Source organism: Tasmannia lanceolata, unplaced genomic scaffold (genome assembly GCF_043159265.1).
Source record: "Tasmannia lanceolata isolate RefF3 unplaced genomic scaffold, GAP_Taslan_0.1 ptg000005l, whole genome shotgun sequence".
Classification (NCBI taxonomy): Eukaryota; Viridiplantae; Streptophyta; class Magnoliopsida; order Canellales; family Winteraceae; genus Tasmannia; species Tasmannia lanceolata.
This window is the reverse complement of record NW_027518682.1, coordinates 992,437-1,008,386: the sequence shown is the minus strand read 5'-3', so window position 1 is coordinate 1,008,386 and position 15,950 is coordinate 992,437. Positions and strand designations below refer to the sequence as shown.

The 15,950-nt window shown below is 37.4% G+C and overlaps 1 protein-coding gene across 2 annotated transcripts in view; it reads left to right on the top strand.

Moving 5' to 3' along the window:
• The first annotated feature begins 2,240 nt into the window (after nt 1-2,240).
• Nucleotides 2,241-15,950, top strand: part of LOC143876997 (protein ENHANCED DISEASE RESISTANCE 2-like) — a 28,955-nt gene continuing 15,245 nt past the window's right edge. Inside the window, exons 1-10 of one of the 2 annotated variants that reach the window (XM_077378694.1) lie at nt 2,241-2,678; nt 2,989-3,197; nt 3,436-3,510; nt 7,127-7,180; nt 9,524-9,589; nt 10,283-10,389; nt 14,180-14,250; nt 14,345-14,461; nt 14,608-14,648; nt 14,759-14,859. In XM_077378694.1, coding sequence (XP_077234809.1) covers nt 3,060-3,197; nt 3,436-3,510; nt 7,127-7,180; nt 9,524-9,589; nt 10,283-10,389; nt 14,180-14,250; nt 14,345-14,461; nt 14,608-14,648; nt 14,759-14,859 — 770 coding nt within the window. In that variant the 5' untranslated portion in view covers nt 2,241-2,678; nt 2,989-3,059. Of the gene's footprint in view, nt 2,679-2,988; nt 3,198-3,435; nt 3,511-7,126; nt 7,181-9,523; nt 9,590-10,276; nt 10,390-14,179; nt 14,251-14,344; nt 14,462-14,607; nt 14,649-14,758; nt 14,860-15,950 lie in introns of both variants that reach the window. The other variant, XM_077378693.1, reaches the window with a different exon arrangement.

Sequence of the window (15,950 nt, the reverse complement as noted above, 5' to 3'; positions counted from 1 at the left end):
GCCATGCCATTTCCATTTTCTTTTCCAGTCAAGGAACGCAAGAGACTCGAAAAGATTCCAAATGAGACAAAAATGCCTGACTTCATTTTCCTCATATTCCACTTTGTAAAACACTTCTAAAAGGCAAGGTTTAAAATTTCGGTTTCGGACTTTGAAATTTCGGTCGAAATTTGGTACCACAAAGAAAAGGATATTTTATTTAATATTAAATTTCGGCCGAAATTCGGAAAAATATTAAAATAATAATTATAAAAAGGTTTTTTGGTTTAAATTTCGGGCAAAAACGAAATTTCGACCCGAAATAAATGACCGTTTCGGTTTTTGGTGATTTCGGTGTCGGTCTCCACTGAGATCCGGATCGGTCGAAATTTAAAACCATGCTAAAAAGGAGCTCCCTCTTAGTAAATAAAATGGCACCAATAGTGACAAAACACCCTTCAAAGGTTGAATTTTTAGAAAAATGTCACCATCGCTAAAGCCCAATATGGCAACCGAATGTGACCGATGGCCAGCGAAGTCTCTGCACAGAAAATAAGGTGTTGAATTAGACTCCGGGCACTGAAAGCTGTTCTCCGCCGGAAAAATAAAGCCATAAAATACGTTTAGATTTTGGGTCCATTTTTTATTTTTCGGGCTATTATTTGAAAATTAACATCTCGTGCAGGCGTACTGTGGTCATTTGTCTGGAAGCTAAAATCCGCCCCCGACATTGCCTTTTCCTTTTCACTATTAAATCCAGCATCTATAGTTTGGATTTAAAACCATATTTACTTCTATTTTAATTCACTGTAGGACCTACAATGGCCCGTCATTGTTGCTTTATTTTTTGGGGAATGATATTTCCCCCCACCCCTCTGACTGATAAAATCTCCCCCTCTAACGTTATTAGTTAAGTTTTCATTTTTCAAGGCAAAGAAAAATGTTAAAGGGGGTGAATTTATCCTCAATCAGTGAACCATTCTCACAAAAACCGTTAAAGGGAGAGAATATCATTTCCCTAATGTGTAAGGATCTTCTCGATTTGACAATGGAACCAAATTTCTTACAAAATGATGAAAGCGTGTAAGTGCAAATTTCTCAAGGCTTACTGCTCAGGTACTTCCAGAGAGGCTTATCACATGTATGCGGCAGGTGTGAGGTATCTCTTATGAAGGTCCCTAAAGTGACACTGTTGTTTGGCATTTCCTATTATTTGAGAACGGAACGTCACTTTATTGATCAGTGAAAAAGGCTAGTGTGAAATCAGCAGTGCTGATCTTGTAAACATTCTAAATGGGTTTTCCACCTATAAGATTATAGACTACAAAAATCAACGGTCTAGCTTTTCTTGGTGGAACCATAAATGAGTCTTGATTGATAGAGGCCGGCTGATTCTACTTTCAGCAGTAGTCCTCTTCACATATACCCCAGCGTCAATGCTCAGGCCATGCTTTGCCATCATGAAAAAAATATTCCATGGAATATTTGTGAGGACAGTTGTGACTTGTGAGAGATGGGCTAGAGGGAGGGTAAAAAAAAGTTGTGAAAACCAGGAAAACTAAAAAAAATAATCCAAATGTGTATTTTATTTCCACTAGTTTTTTTACTTTTTTGGTACAATCTCTACTCCGGCCTTCTCGATTCTCTCCCTCCCTTACTTATCAGCCTCTCACACGTAGTTAGGTCCAAAAATATTCCCTGGATTCCTGAAATAAATTTTAATTTTACCAAACATGGACTTATTCGTTCACTCTTCAAGGTTTTCATCTCAGAAGAATAATTTATTTTTTTTCTTTTTTTGGGTAAGTAAGCCGGGGTTAGGTGGACATGACCTGATTTCATTAATAAGAACGAGTTACAATCTTGAATAGGACATGTTTAAATTATCTAGGGATACAATCTCAAGGGGGGAGGGGGATGAAAGAATTATTACAGGGCTAATTCCGTCTTTTCAATGGCTCAATGATATTTAAGTCATCTGAGGTGGCTGCTGTCACATGCAACAGCCCAGCCACGAAATACCTTCTGCCATGGTCCCTAGCGAATAGCTGCTCTAATTTTTTAAACATTCCGTGTGTATCTGGGAATTGATAGATAAATTATTCCCCTTTTCTTTCATGGGACACACCTTCTACGGCTTCTAGTGTATTTAAACTTACTTTTTGACAATACGAGGGGTGGCCGGAGGAAGAAAAGTAGGAGAATGTATCATCATTTCCGTGTATTTTGAAAACTTAGTCTAAAAACAATAAATTCCCGGATGGCATGACGTTGGTCTCGTATGGACCACGACGTTGCATCGAGACTCACGACGCATGTAATGTAACTAAGCACGAAGAAACCCTTTGCTCGGAACCTTCACCGCCGTTCGGAAATCCCTACCAGACATTTATATGTTTTTTTTTATATGGAAAATCCTATGATTCTCGTTATTTCGCAGGCGCAGCATACACAAATGAAAAAACAGAGAAAATCTACTACGTTTTCTCCTCCTTTTGTCGTCGTTTAAAAGGCAAAATCTCCACTTTTCACGTCGGTCTCTTTTTCTTTCGCGTTTTCTTCTGTATATCTTTTAAAAGATACCATTCCCCACAATATTCCGCTGGGAAAGTTCGTGTGTCTCCGGCTTTCTGCCGTGGAACCGATCGTAGGACCAGAATAATCTCCAGATTCGTCTGAATTTCCCGTCTAATTGAGAGGTATTTTAAGTTTCAAGACCTGCGAACAGAGATTTTGTACCCTTTTTTTTTTTTTTTTTTTTCCGAATCGAATGATTTTTTCAGAAATATAACGCTACAAACGACGATTCGACTCTTTTTTGTTCTCTTTCGTTTGTATTAGCTCCATGAGCGGGTTGATTTTCAGAATTGGTGGATTTTTCTCTCTACTACAGAGCTGGATTTGATCGGATCAATTGGATTTTGTTGAAATCAGTGGTGGATTTTAGTTAATTAGGTCGTATTGATTCATACGAAGTGAGAATTAGTTTCTAAGTATCTTGATTTGCAGATATTCTTTTTTGTAACTCGGTTCGAGGTATTTGATGATAATGAACCGGTGACGATTTTGGAGGGAAAACGATGTCAAAGGTAGTTTACGAGGGATGGATGGTCCGATATGGACGGAGAAAGATCGGCCGTTCGTTCATCCATATGCGGTATTTCGTTCTTGAATCTCGCCTCCTCGCTTATTACAAGAAGAAACCGCAGGATAACGTTGTAAGTTCCGACCTAATTAATACATTTGCTTTGTAGGAATTTGTTTACATTGCAATTCTCTAGTTTAATTCTGGTGATTTTGTTTTGCCTGTATTAAATGAAAATTGTGGAATTTCATATAGCTCATAGAAGTTGTTTTTTTTTATTGTAGAATTCTTTCTCTTCTTTATTTGGTTTACTTTTTGGGAAGCATTGTTATCTGGGTTTTTATTGTGAATTCCTCTTTGGGCATACTCAGGTTCCGATCAAGACTCTTGTTATTGATGGAAACTGTAGGGTAGAGGATCGAGGCTTGAAGACACAGCATGGACATGTGAGTCTTTGCTTTTTGACCCCTCAAACCTTTTTTGTTTCTGGTCTCATGGGGCCATGGGGGTGTTGTAATCAATGAGGTTACGTGGCCCATCTATTTTTTTAATGATTATCCAGCTCTTTTACTTTGATCTTGTGGATTCTCAATGTTGTTCTCTTCAGCCATTTCACAAGATTGGCTTTAGTCTTTTTATGCTGCTGGATCTTATTGAGTTTATATACACAAAGAGAGGTAGTTCTGGAAGGTTATTGTGTAAAATTTGAGACAAATTGCATCCTTTATATGTTATTAGAGATCATGAATGAATATCTAGCATCAGAAGGGGTTCGATATTGTTTTTACTTGCGATTTAGTGCTGAGAGTTGTCAGTTCTGAATGGTTTTATTTTCCAATTAACCGTGAATAATATGAAACCATTAACTATTTGTGTATGCTTTGGTGCTTGGGGCCTGTCCAGGGGAACCACTGATCTATCTTGGAGATTTTCATCCCACCTGTTTTAGTTTGGGTACTTAAAAGTTCGCACCTTCCACTGAATCTTCTTGCAGAAACTTGTGTTGTAAGGTTGCAAACATTGTTCCAAATCATTTGTAATGGCTATTCAACAGTTACTTGGCTACTGGAATGAAGAACTACTTCTGCGTGCAACATTAGGATTTTAACATTGGTGCTATGTGTTGTTTTGGCAGTTGGTTAGATTAACTTGTCTTGGGCTGGCGCATTAATCCATTTACGATAGCCAAGAGAAAGGGATACTTCAGGCCTTGGGTTCAGACTTAGGTCAACTAGGCTATGGGAATAGGTAAGGGTCAAAGGAGTAGGCTTAGAGAAGCTTAGGAATAGGAAAATAGAGATTGTTGTTATAGATTTAATAATGGTGACAGATCTGGACAGATCTGAGATTGAAGGTAATTGTGACAGATCTGTGATAAGCTGGTTGTAGGTTAAGACTATAGTTGTGTTGCCAGGTGTTAAGAGTCGGTGTTATTAGGGATCTGTTGCAGGTTTTAAATGTGGACTGTTAAGGGGTTTTGGGGAATAGAACTTATGAGAGTCAATAGGAAAAAGTCATGGGAGGAATTTGGGTTTAGAAGGGGCATATATGACTGGTAAGGGTGTAGAATAGTCCAAGAAAATGGACTGGAGATTCGCAGTTTTGATGCAGGGTTAGGTTTAGAGGCTGGGTTTGATTAAGTTTATAAACAGGCAGGTTTTAGACAAGGGTGTAGGTTTGTAGCAGTCTTAGTTAATGGTTCTTGGATGTTTCTTGATTAGGAATAGATCATACTGGCAAGGGAAAGGGTTTAGGGCTGGGTAAAATATTTCGAATGTTGGATTTTTTTTTGATAGGTAAGTTGGGATTGAACCTCCAACCTCATGGTTGAAGAACATAGTCTTTATCAATTGAGCTAGAGCCCCACTTTTCCTTTTATTTTGAAGGAAAAAGTCCCTGTTCAATTCAAATTTACATGTGTGCCTTTCTGTTTTCTTTTACCCCAAAATTTGAATTTCCCTCCATCTCTTGTCATTGTTGTGGAGATCTATATTGTCACACATTGGAAAATGAGAGGAAGAGAGGGGTGCCTGCGCGTGTATTTGGAAGTTATTTAGAATTGGAAAGTGATAGATTATTAGGTTCTTGAAGGGCTCCATGAGATTTGGTCCCTAATCTGATATGATCTCAGGGCAGATCTAAACTTTAAAGCAGCCCGGCAGGTTAGTGATTTAGATGTGATGATGGCTCAAACAAGGAATGATGAGGAGAAAATGGGCATCATTGGGGCATTGATCCCTAACTGGTTGGCCGATCAGTTTGGGTTGCAGGTGATGAAATGTAAATGAAGATAGGATAAGGTGATTGATGGATTAAATGGACTTAATGGTTAGAAAAGATCAAGGATTGGGCTGGTTGATGGGTTTAGGATTGGGCTGGTTAGCAACAAGAAAGGTTGGAGATTAAAGAGAAGAAAGCGGAGAGCTAACCTAGAATCACCCCTTAAGCAAGAGGCATGTCACCAATCTTGAGGCGTTCAATATCAATATTCACTCAAGTATCATGAAATGCCAAAGGCCATTACATTCATAGACAAAGCGCCCCTACGGAAATCTTCAGGGGAAAGTAGGACGCCCAATCCTATTGCAACAAAACAAAAATTTCCAATCGGAACATGCCACATGGCAGAAGTCTCTTTCAACTCCTAATATTAACTCCCGGAATTAAGACTCCTAATACTTTAGACAATACCTATGTAGGCTTGGTCGTAAGATCCTTTTTTTTTTTGAATTATAGTTGTTAAAGTATAAAAGAATAAATAACGCCTTCTCCAACAGCTTAAGCTTATGGAGTAATTGGTCGTTTTACATGGTATCAGAGCAAAGGTCCTGAGTTCAAACCTCCTTGATGTAAAAAATTCACATGCAATGGTCAACCGAAAAAGTGGGGCCACATGTGCCACATGTAGGCCAACCCAAAGAAAGAGGGCCCACACGTGAGGGGGGTGTTAAAGTATGAAAGAATAAATAACGCCTTCTCCAAGCTTAAGCTTTTGGAGTAACTGGTCGTTTCATAAGTCATAAAACCTTTCTAAGGAAAATTTAAAGTGAACCCAATACTCACACTTTAGTGGCATGTTGCCATCTTACGTCATTGAAATACTCACTTTCATAACGTTTTGTGTAGGCCAACCCAAAGAAAGAGGGGCCGCACGTGAGGGGGGTGTTAAAGTATAAAAGAATAAATAATAACGCCTTCTCCAACAGCTTAAGCTTTTGGAGTAACTGGTCGTTTCATAAGTCATAAAATCATTTTAAGGAAAATTTAAAGTGATCCCAACACTCACTTTAGTGACATGATGCCATCTTACATCATTGAAATACTCACTTTCATAACGTTTAACCCCTAGTTGATAATGACACCCTCTACTTATATAATCTCCAAAATGATAATGACACTCCATGCTCACAACGATAATGACACCTAAGAGAAAACATTAGGACCCAGGGGTGGTCCTCCCATTAGAAGGAGTCCTCCTAATTCAACCTTTCTACTTCAACTCAAACACTTCCATTCGAAATACAAACTCTAGAAGCTTCAAATAGTCTTACCTATATTCTAAATAAGGACTTCTAAAACCCAGCAATAATATGGACCATTCAAATAAAAAAACCCAGCAAAAATATTCTGAAAATTCAAATAAATGTAGCCAAAGTTCAAGAAAAGATCCGTCATCAAAGATCATCCTTTTTCAATTTCTAGTTTGAAGGACCTATGTTTTATGCCACATCAATAGTTTTCACTTATGTTCCTTATGTTAATGATGGAATTAGTTATTTAAAAATTTGAAGTTAGCCAGATCGGGTCTTTCTTATTCATTGCATCCATGCTGCCTTTTCTATATTTTTGCCACATTTATTAGTGGATGCCAAGGGCGCTCAAAAGGGATGACACTTGGAATGTGAACTTTGCAACTAATAGAGCACAGATATCGGCCCCTTTTTTTTATATGAGCAACTGTCTGTTCCAATGCTTTGTTTTATCATCACCATCATCATTCTCTATTTATTTATGTCATAAGGTCTTATGTACAGTATCTTACCTATTTGTTGTATTCAACAGATGGTCTATGTTTTATCTGTGTACAATAAGAAAGAGAAGTATCATCGAATTACGGTATGAACTCCTAGCTGTCCCTTTATTGGATTCTTAAGAAAGTTTTTTTTGAATGTGGAGAAAATTTTCTAACTACATTCTAATGTACACTTCTTAAGAAAGCTTTTATCTCTTATCTGTTCTGCATATTCGTTTGCATGTTGTTAGAAAAATCAAACATGTAAATTGATTCATTAGCATGCCATTAATTTTCTATTTGTTGTGATTGACATTAATTTGAATCCAGTATTCAAATACTCAGGCTTTGAAAGACATGAGCAATTATACTTAGCAAAGTTGATATGGAAATGAACCAGGTTGAGAAAGTCAACGACACTGGCTAGGGAAGCGCTTATAGGATCATTAGGATTATAAGATGACATAAAAAAAAAATAAAAAAAAATTCAGGGACCTATATATGGGGCAAAAGCAAAGGGAAGAAGAAATCTAAATAGTGGAAAGAGATCAAAGTATCTAGGGTTAGAAAGAGAAAATGAGTGTAAAGGGTCACAATAAGGACTTGAGCATATAGATCTAAGGATAGGAGATCTTGAGAAGAGACAAAAGGATAGTTAAATAATGTAGATCGGAGGGAAGTGATTGTTGATGCAGGGGAAAAATCCCAGCGATATAATACTTCAAACTACAAGCAAATACCCTTTTTCTATGAGGTTTTCTTACTCAAATGATCACCTTTAAAATTTTAGCACTGGGTCCCACAAAATTAAGGAAAAAAAAATGCTCTATTCAAAGCTACAGAAAGATAACACACGTGAATCCTTACAAGGAAGGAAAGAACGTCATACCCTTTAGCCTTGTAGAATCAATCCAGAAGGGCTTTTTTTAGAAGGATAACTGAAAATTTATTAAAAGGGAGAGATCTACCAAGGGTGCAGAGGTTGCCCTTTATAAAGATGGTCTCTGCAGAACCCAGATTTAGCCAAAGAATCAGCAAGATCATTCGCTGTGGGTATATTAAAAGTGACATATCTTCATATTGGAAATCAATGTTTGATGTAGGAGTTGGATGGTCGAGTTCTAGGGCTTTCTATTACTATGACTTAAGAGGGTTAATGTTGAAGAAAACTATGCATGAGATGCACGACTACTTGGTTGATGGATGGATGGACAAACAATGTTCATCAATCAACTTCTTAGTTTATTGACCAAAAAGGTTGTTTTGCTTTTATTTGTTGATATATCTTGTGTACTGAAGAATGTTGGTGCATTTTTTATATTTTTGATTCTAAAAGTACTTCCGGAGACTATTGTGCATTTTATAATTGATAGTGAGCATAGTTATAAATCTGCAGGAAAGAAGTTAGAGATTAAATATCAAACCTTCTACTGTAACCTATGTGCGGCCCACTGCATAGATCTTATGGTAGAAAACTTGGTCAATCTGTATGACTTTCCTATTATACCATACACAATTGAGAGAATTTGGAATATAATACGATTTATCTACAACTATGGAGGGTTGTTGCATTTGATGAGAAAACATTCACAAAAGAGAGATATTTGTGGTGTTACTTGGTGAGATTTGCTACGAATTTCCTGACGATATAGTCTTATGTTACATCGGAAAGCTCTAGAACAGATGTTTGTGTCTAACGAATATTCTTCTAGTAGATATGTCAAACATCCTTTGAATCAAGTCCTCATTCGGTTAGACATTTCTCTTTGGCCCAAATGTTTAAATGCTAGTGAGTCTTTAGTGAGAGTGCTTTGCTTTGTAAACTGTAAAAAAGTGGAATGGAGTAAGGTACTTCCGCATAACGATGACAATTTGCAACTGAAGCAAATTGGGTCCACCTTGGGACTCACCACTAGATCTTCACTCTGCACTGCCTCCTAGTGTTATGTAGCTCTTGCCATGGCTTGGGATAAAAAAAAATGGACACAACCCTTGCGCCTGGTGTGTAGTTTTGATAGGAAAGATGGAAAAAAAACCCAATAACTGTGGCTGTGCAACTCCTTCTGTCGTGTGAAGGAGGATGGAGCCAATATTGACTTTGCTTTGAATGCATTTATTTTATTCCCAACACGTCTAACCGTTCAAAAGATTTTTCGTTTAAGCTTCAATATTGGTTTTCCTTGACCGGCTAGTTGATAGGTTCTGTTGGTATTTTATGATTCCTTCATTGTTTTCTTCTAGTGATTCTCTGCTCTTACAATTTGTTGTCATATTTGCATTTTCCATCATACCTGCTAGTGGCTAGCTCTCTGATAGTCCTCATGGTTGCATGTTCATGGTGCTTTATTTAACTATAGCCTTGTTTAGATATAGTGTATTTTCCAGATTGCGTAGGTTCTTTTTCTCTGAAATCAATTTTCTTTGCTATTTTCATTGTTCTCGAACAGCTGGCAGCATTTAACATCCAGGAGGCTCTGACCTGGAAGGAAAAGATTGAGCTTGTCATTGATCAGGTACAATTTAAAACTGTTGTTCTTGGCTTGCTAAGAAAGCCGTGACTTATGGGTGACACTATGTATAAGCAATTATTAGTTGAACTTTTTATTTTGACTTGTGATTATGTTGCCAAACAAATGCTCACTGAGTGGAAATATTTAATTACTTACTTTCAATTAAATTGTTTGTTATGCTATGATACTGGGGTACTTGTATAACCCAGAGTACCCATATTAATACGATACAACACGTATATGGGTACAGGATATGGCTTCATGAAGCAAAAGTTTCTATATTACCACTCACTTCATCAAACTAGACCAATGCATGTCATTATCATTTATTGATAGTTCTAAGACCATTAAAAAACCATAGCATGGTAACCATTGAAGTTTTTATAGTTTCATATATCTTTACACAAACAAACTTATTTTAATTAATATTATATTAGCTGTATCTGGGTCCTTAATTTTACAAAAGTGAGGAATTGTACCAGTGTTCCCCAGTGTTCCCATATCTATATCTCGTACACACACATGTGTGTGTTGTCTGGGTCTGGGTCTGGGTATCATCTGGGTATCATATCTGGTTGCCCACCATTTGTTCTTGCCTGATCTCATGTTTTCAATTTAGAAAAAAATAAGAGATTCATTTCTTTTTAATGTGATATCTTAAATGGAGGACTGATCATGTACAAGTTGCAGCATCAGGGTTCACTTGTTGCAAATGGGAACAGTAACAAACCCTATGCTTCATTTGATTACAAATCTGGGATTGATAATGGGAGGACTGCATCCTCATCAGACCATGAAAGTCAGTAAGTAGCTAATTTATGTTCACTTTGTTGTATTATTGGTTATTATGACGCTGTTGGTTTCCACCATCTGTGAAATAGATAGGTCACAACTTGATTTTATTTCCTTCCAAGGTGTTTGAGATTCTGAGTCATAGGCTGATCTTAGCTTATTGAGGCCATCCAGATTATGCCTTTGTATAACTATCTGCAATTGGAGGCAGAAGGAATTGATTTTTGAACATCTTCATTCAAGCTAACTTTAAATATCCTAAAACCATTGGAGAACATGGGTAATTGGGTATGTGAAGAGTTGATACACAAGGATATCCAGGTCTCTTTTCTACGACAAATTTAGGCACCATTGATTTCTCACTACTAGTTTCACACGATTATCAATATCAAGGTTTTAAACTTCGGTTTCGGTTTCACTTGCCATGAAAATGGAGATATCAAATTTTTGGCTGGAAATTTCGGTGGAAATCCTGTAACCTCATCGAAATACACGGTAACATATGCACATGATGGAATTTTAAGATGAAACTTCAAGAAATGCTAGAATAACTGAATAAGCACAAATACATAACTTAAAAATAGGGGTGCAACTCGGGTCGGGTTCAACCCGAAAAAAGTTGGGTTGGGCCAGGTTTCTTTCGGGTTGAATTTACTAACCTGGGTTGAGTTCAGGTCAGGTTCGGGTTGAATTTACTAACCCGGGTTGAGCTCAGGTCGGGTTCGGGTTGAAGGCTTGGGCGACCCAACCCGAGTGAAACCTCACATTTTTTATTATTTTTATTTTTAGTTTTTCGTTTGTACATTTAAAGCTTAAAAACTTGGGTTGTGTCGGGTTGGAACTCGGGTTGGGTTGGAAAAAATGGTTCCTAGGGTTGGGTCTGGTTGAACCTCATCGGATTGGAACTCGGGTCGGGTTTGGGTTGAGTAAATGGTTCCTCGGGTTGGGTTCGGGTCGGCCTCAACCCGACCCGAGTTGCACCCCTACTTAGAATCCATCAAACACACAAGACAGGTTTAGTGACATTGAACATCGCCTGCCATGTGTTCTCGTGCATATACCATATACCACTAATGCACTTACGATCTTTGTTTCTGTTTCGGTATCGTTTCGATGAGGATGGGAACAGAAGCATTTCGGTCATTTCGTGTTGGTTTTGGTGGAAATTTAAAACCATGATCAAAATATAAAACACCTAAGTCCACAAGTTACATGTGGAAATATATTTTCCAGTATTTGGACACCTACGAATGTCTAACAATTAACTTGACACTATGAGTGTGATGGCCAAGATGCCTTCTGTAAATTGTTTTCTTATAGTCTTTGCAACTGCTGACAACAACCCTTGACAAATCAATTATCGTATATTAACTTTGACCCATCCAACCATTCAAAAAAAGAAGAAAAAAAAAGAAGAAAAAGCTTTGGCCCATCCATCTTTGGATTTGCAGTTCTTGGTTTGTCAGTATTTGACCAATATTCTCTGCATCTTTCTTGGTTAGCAATGCCTCTCTTTTAGCTTTATAATCAGCCATATCCTTGATAGCACCCATGAAATCCTCAATTGCTAGCTTTACTTTTTCAATCTCACTCACATCATTAGTCACATATTTTGTCCCAAATCCCATACTTTTATCCCACCTGCTCTTTTATATATTTCCTTGACTACTAAATCTCTCAAGGTATCCTAAGCTTCTCATTTTGGTAACACTATGCTGCTGAATGGTCTGGTTTACCATATATTTTGTCCGATAACTTTGATTTTTGTTCCTTCGCTGAGGGGGAGTATCATATTGTGACTAGAATCATCCTTAATTCTTCCATGCTATTGTCTATGAAAAATCTTGCTCTCTCACATTTCACAACCAATGAAGACTTGTTAGAAATATATGTGCCCTTTAATGGTGTAATCTGTAGTTGCTGATTCTGTTTCAATGGACATATGGCTTTTCTCTTGGATTGGAATGTTCTGGTTTTGCTGTCTCCCCATCTTGATATCAATCAAAAGAGCTTGCATAGAAAGTTGGTTTGAAATTGTCATCTTCAACCTCTGGTTATGCTTTTTTTTTTAGAAATTCAGGAAATCTCAAATGTGTGCAAAAGAGGGGGTTTGATGTGTTTTAATCCTCCCATTCAATTGGGGGCAAAAGTAGAAAAACCAGAAAATCGTCGTAACTATTTCCCCAGAATTTTGGCTCGATTCTGATCGAAAATGCGGCGTTTTGACCAGAATTTCCAGAACATTGGAATCCGACCGGGGACAGACTTGTATTTTTGGGATTCCTTTCGAAAAGTTCTGTTTGTGCTTACGATCTGGAATCCATTACGGAACGAAATCAACAAATAAGGTCTAATCAAATGAAGCATAATTTTGTGGTTGTGATATTTAAGCCAATTGTAGCCATGGTATTAAATTCCGATTGACATTTCGTTTCGGTCGAAATATTTTGATTTCGGCCGTGGCCGAAACGAAATCCACTTTGATTCGGAAATTTCGAGATTTCGGTCGAAATATGCAAAACATGCACCTTTTCAGATAAAAAAAAGGTTTCCGTTGAAATGTCTGCATTTCGATAGAAAACCCCTTAGTTGTAAATTCCGTTTCGGTCGCCATTTCGTTTTGGCCACCGAAACGAAATTTCGGTGCATTTCGGTCGAAACTTTTCGTTCACAAAAAAAATAAGTTTAGTGATTAATACATCATTCATTAGAAAAAAAATTCTGTCACCAGTGTGTTGACCAGTGCCTGACAAGATGAATAATTTTAAGAGACCAAATTATGAGATTTTTTTTACCGGACTTTTGGGATTTAATAATGTTTGGACAAAATAGATTTTATGAATTTTTAAAATTTGAAAAATACCCCACCGTTTGGAAGTTAAGAAAGTTAAAATTTTGACCCGACCATTTTTCTTTGAATTTTGTACTAGAACTGGAGAGTTGAATTTTTTTCCTTTTAGATTTGGGTGTTGAAACTATTTTTAATAAATCCAAAAGGGGGGTATTCCGTTATTTACATGTAAATCTTAAGTAAATGTCCATTTACTTAAGATTTACATGTAAATACCGAGTACAGGAAACTAGAGACAAGTACAGGAGAGGAAAGAGAAGCAGCAGGACGTGTCGGGTACGCGTGGTGCGCACCAGGTTCCAGGGGCATTGTTGTAAAATCTGCAAAATCCAGTCAAACTAGCCGTTATGCACGATTCCGGCCGGAATGGAGAATTTCGTCCATTTCGGACGAAATTCCGGATTTCGGAAAATTTCGTCTGGAATGGAACGAAATTTCCACCGGAATGAAATTTTTGGAATTTCGTTCCGGAATTGTAACGAAACCGGTTCGTTTCGTCCATTCCGGACGAAACGAAACGGAATTTACAACAATGGAAAACCCTGACAAAAATCAACTCTACTTGCAGAAAAGAGAAGAACAACAAGTTTCTTTGATGATATTTCTTAAAAAATGACAAAAATAAATAGAAAAAAACAGTGGTGAACAATCTTAGCTGTATTTCAGCCGAAATGTTTCGGTTTTGCTGATGACCGAAACCGAAACCAAAATTTAAAACCTCGATTGTAGCATCCAAGTTTATGAGAGGGAGTGAGGTAGATTTTCCTCTCTTTAGTCTTGAGGATTTCCGGGCATCACCACTTCCTTTTAATCTAGTTCAATCTGGTGTTCCCTTTCTTAAAATTTATTTCCTCAGTCCCTGAGTGCCTGATTTTATATTGTTGGGTTTCATTTTGCTTATGCATTGCACCTTCAAATTCTAGTTTAAATTTCTGAAAATTCTCTCATAGGTGTAGTGCACCAGAAGACGAAGAAGAGAGCAGCCGTCCAACTTTGCTACGGAGGACAACAATTGGAAAGGGTCATTGACGTTTTAATTATCTATGTATTGTAAGCCTTAATGTGTATTTCTTATAGGTGCATCTTTTAGAATATGATCGTTCTTCCTCTGGCAGGTCCTCCTGATTCAATTCTTGATTGGACCCGGGAGCTTGACTCAGGATTGTCGAATCAGAATAACAGTGATCAAGTTTTTTCTAGAAAGCATTGGCGTCTAGTACGTTGTCAGAATGGCAAGTTCTTCCCATAACCTTCCTTAAACAGAGCTTAATTATGATCCACTAGGGCCAAACAGCAAATAGATCTCGGTTCTTTTCTGTTTTCATTATTATTATTTCCAAGGAAAACATCAGTGAGTGTCTGGGCTGTAAATTTGCAGGACTTCGGATTTTTGAAGAGCTTCTTGAAGTTGATTACCTTGTATGTTTTGGGATTTTTTTTTCTTTGACATGTTCATATAATGTTGTGTACTTTTTATTTGGAAATTGATATTTTCAAGTCAGGCGTCATGAATAGTTTGTCTTATGCAGCCAAGGAGCTTTAGTAGAGCAATGAAGGCTGTAGGGGTGGTGGAGGCATCTTGTGAAGCAATATTTGAGCTTGTAATGGGCATGGATGGAAAACGGTTCGAGTGAGTTTCTTTTGTTTTCAGTTGAATATTCTTAACTGATTTATATGAACAGCTAATCCTTTTGTAATTCATATGTATCTTGTATCTTATAAATGTTAGACTGGTTAATATTTTCCAACATAGCTTGCTATGTAGAAGTGACTATTGTGGTCATACAGATACCTTTCTTGTTAGTATATCTACCTATCTACCTTTTCTTTTGCCTAGTGCATTTAAGATATTTAAGTGGTAGGAGCTTGAGGCTAGAAGCTTACATGATTCACTATGGTCTTCTGAGCTTTGCTCTCCACTTTAAAGAGAATCACAATCCTATCTCAGCTGGTTCACATTCCTTTCTAGCCAAATTCACTGTTTCAATCTTGACGTCTTTTCTAGTGGCAATGGATTTATTCCTCGGATTTGATAGGTTCACCTTTTCGTTTATAAACCTATGGACATCAGCACCTATAGTGTATAGTGGCTACGTCTTTTCTGATGGATTTGTGGGTCTTTTCTTGGATAATTTCACCAGTCAACATCATGTTTTAGGATTTACAACAGATTAGGACAGTATCACCTATGCTATTTTATATTTTCGATTTATATCATGGCAATATTTTATTTTTGTCTTGAGAATTTCGATCTTCCTGTTGTTTTGACCATTTCGGTCGAATGTCTCAAAATTTCGACTGAAGTAATGAAGTGGAACGAATCCATCGAAATCTCGTTTCAGTTTTCATGGGAACTGGAATAATTTGGTTGAAACGTTTTAGATGAAATTTAAAATCATGGCTGCCGGTAACACAGCAGGAGTTATGAAAATAGTCAAGGGACTACTAATAGTAATGAAGGGACAGAAATTCGAAACCTATACAAGCTACTAGGAAACACCTTGATAGATGGAGCTGCATCAATTGAGACCAACGAGGGACATATCAGGGATTGATTGGAACTTCATAAGAGGAAATTGCTTAAGGGAGTTCGGAATTGCAAATTAGATTTTTGCAAATACCGTATATATGGGAAGCATTGCAATGTTGGGTTCACGAATAGTGAAGGCATACTTTATAATGTTCACTAGATGTTTGGGGACCATCACCAGTGAGATCACG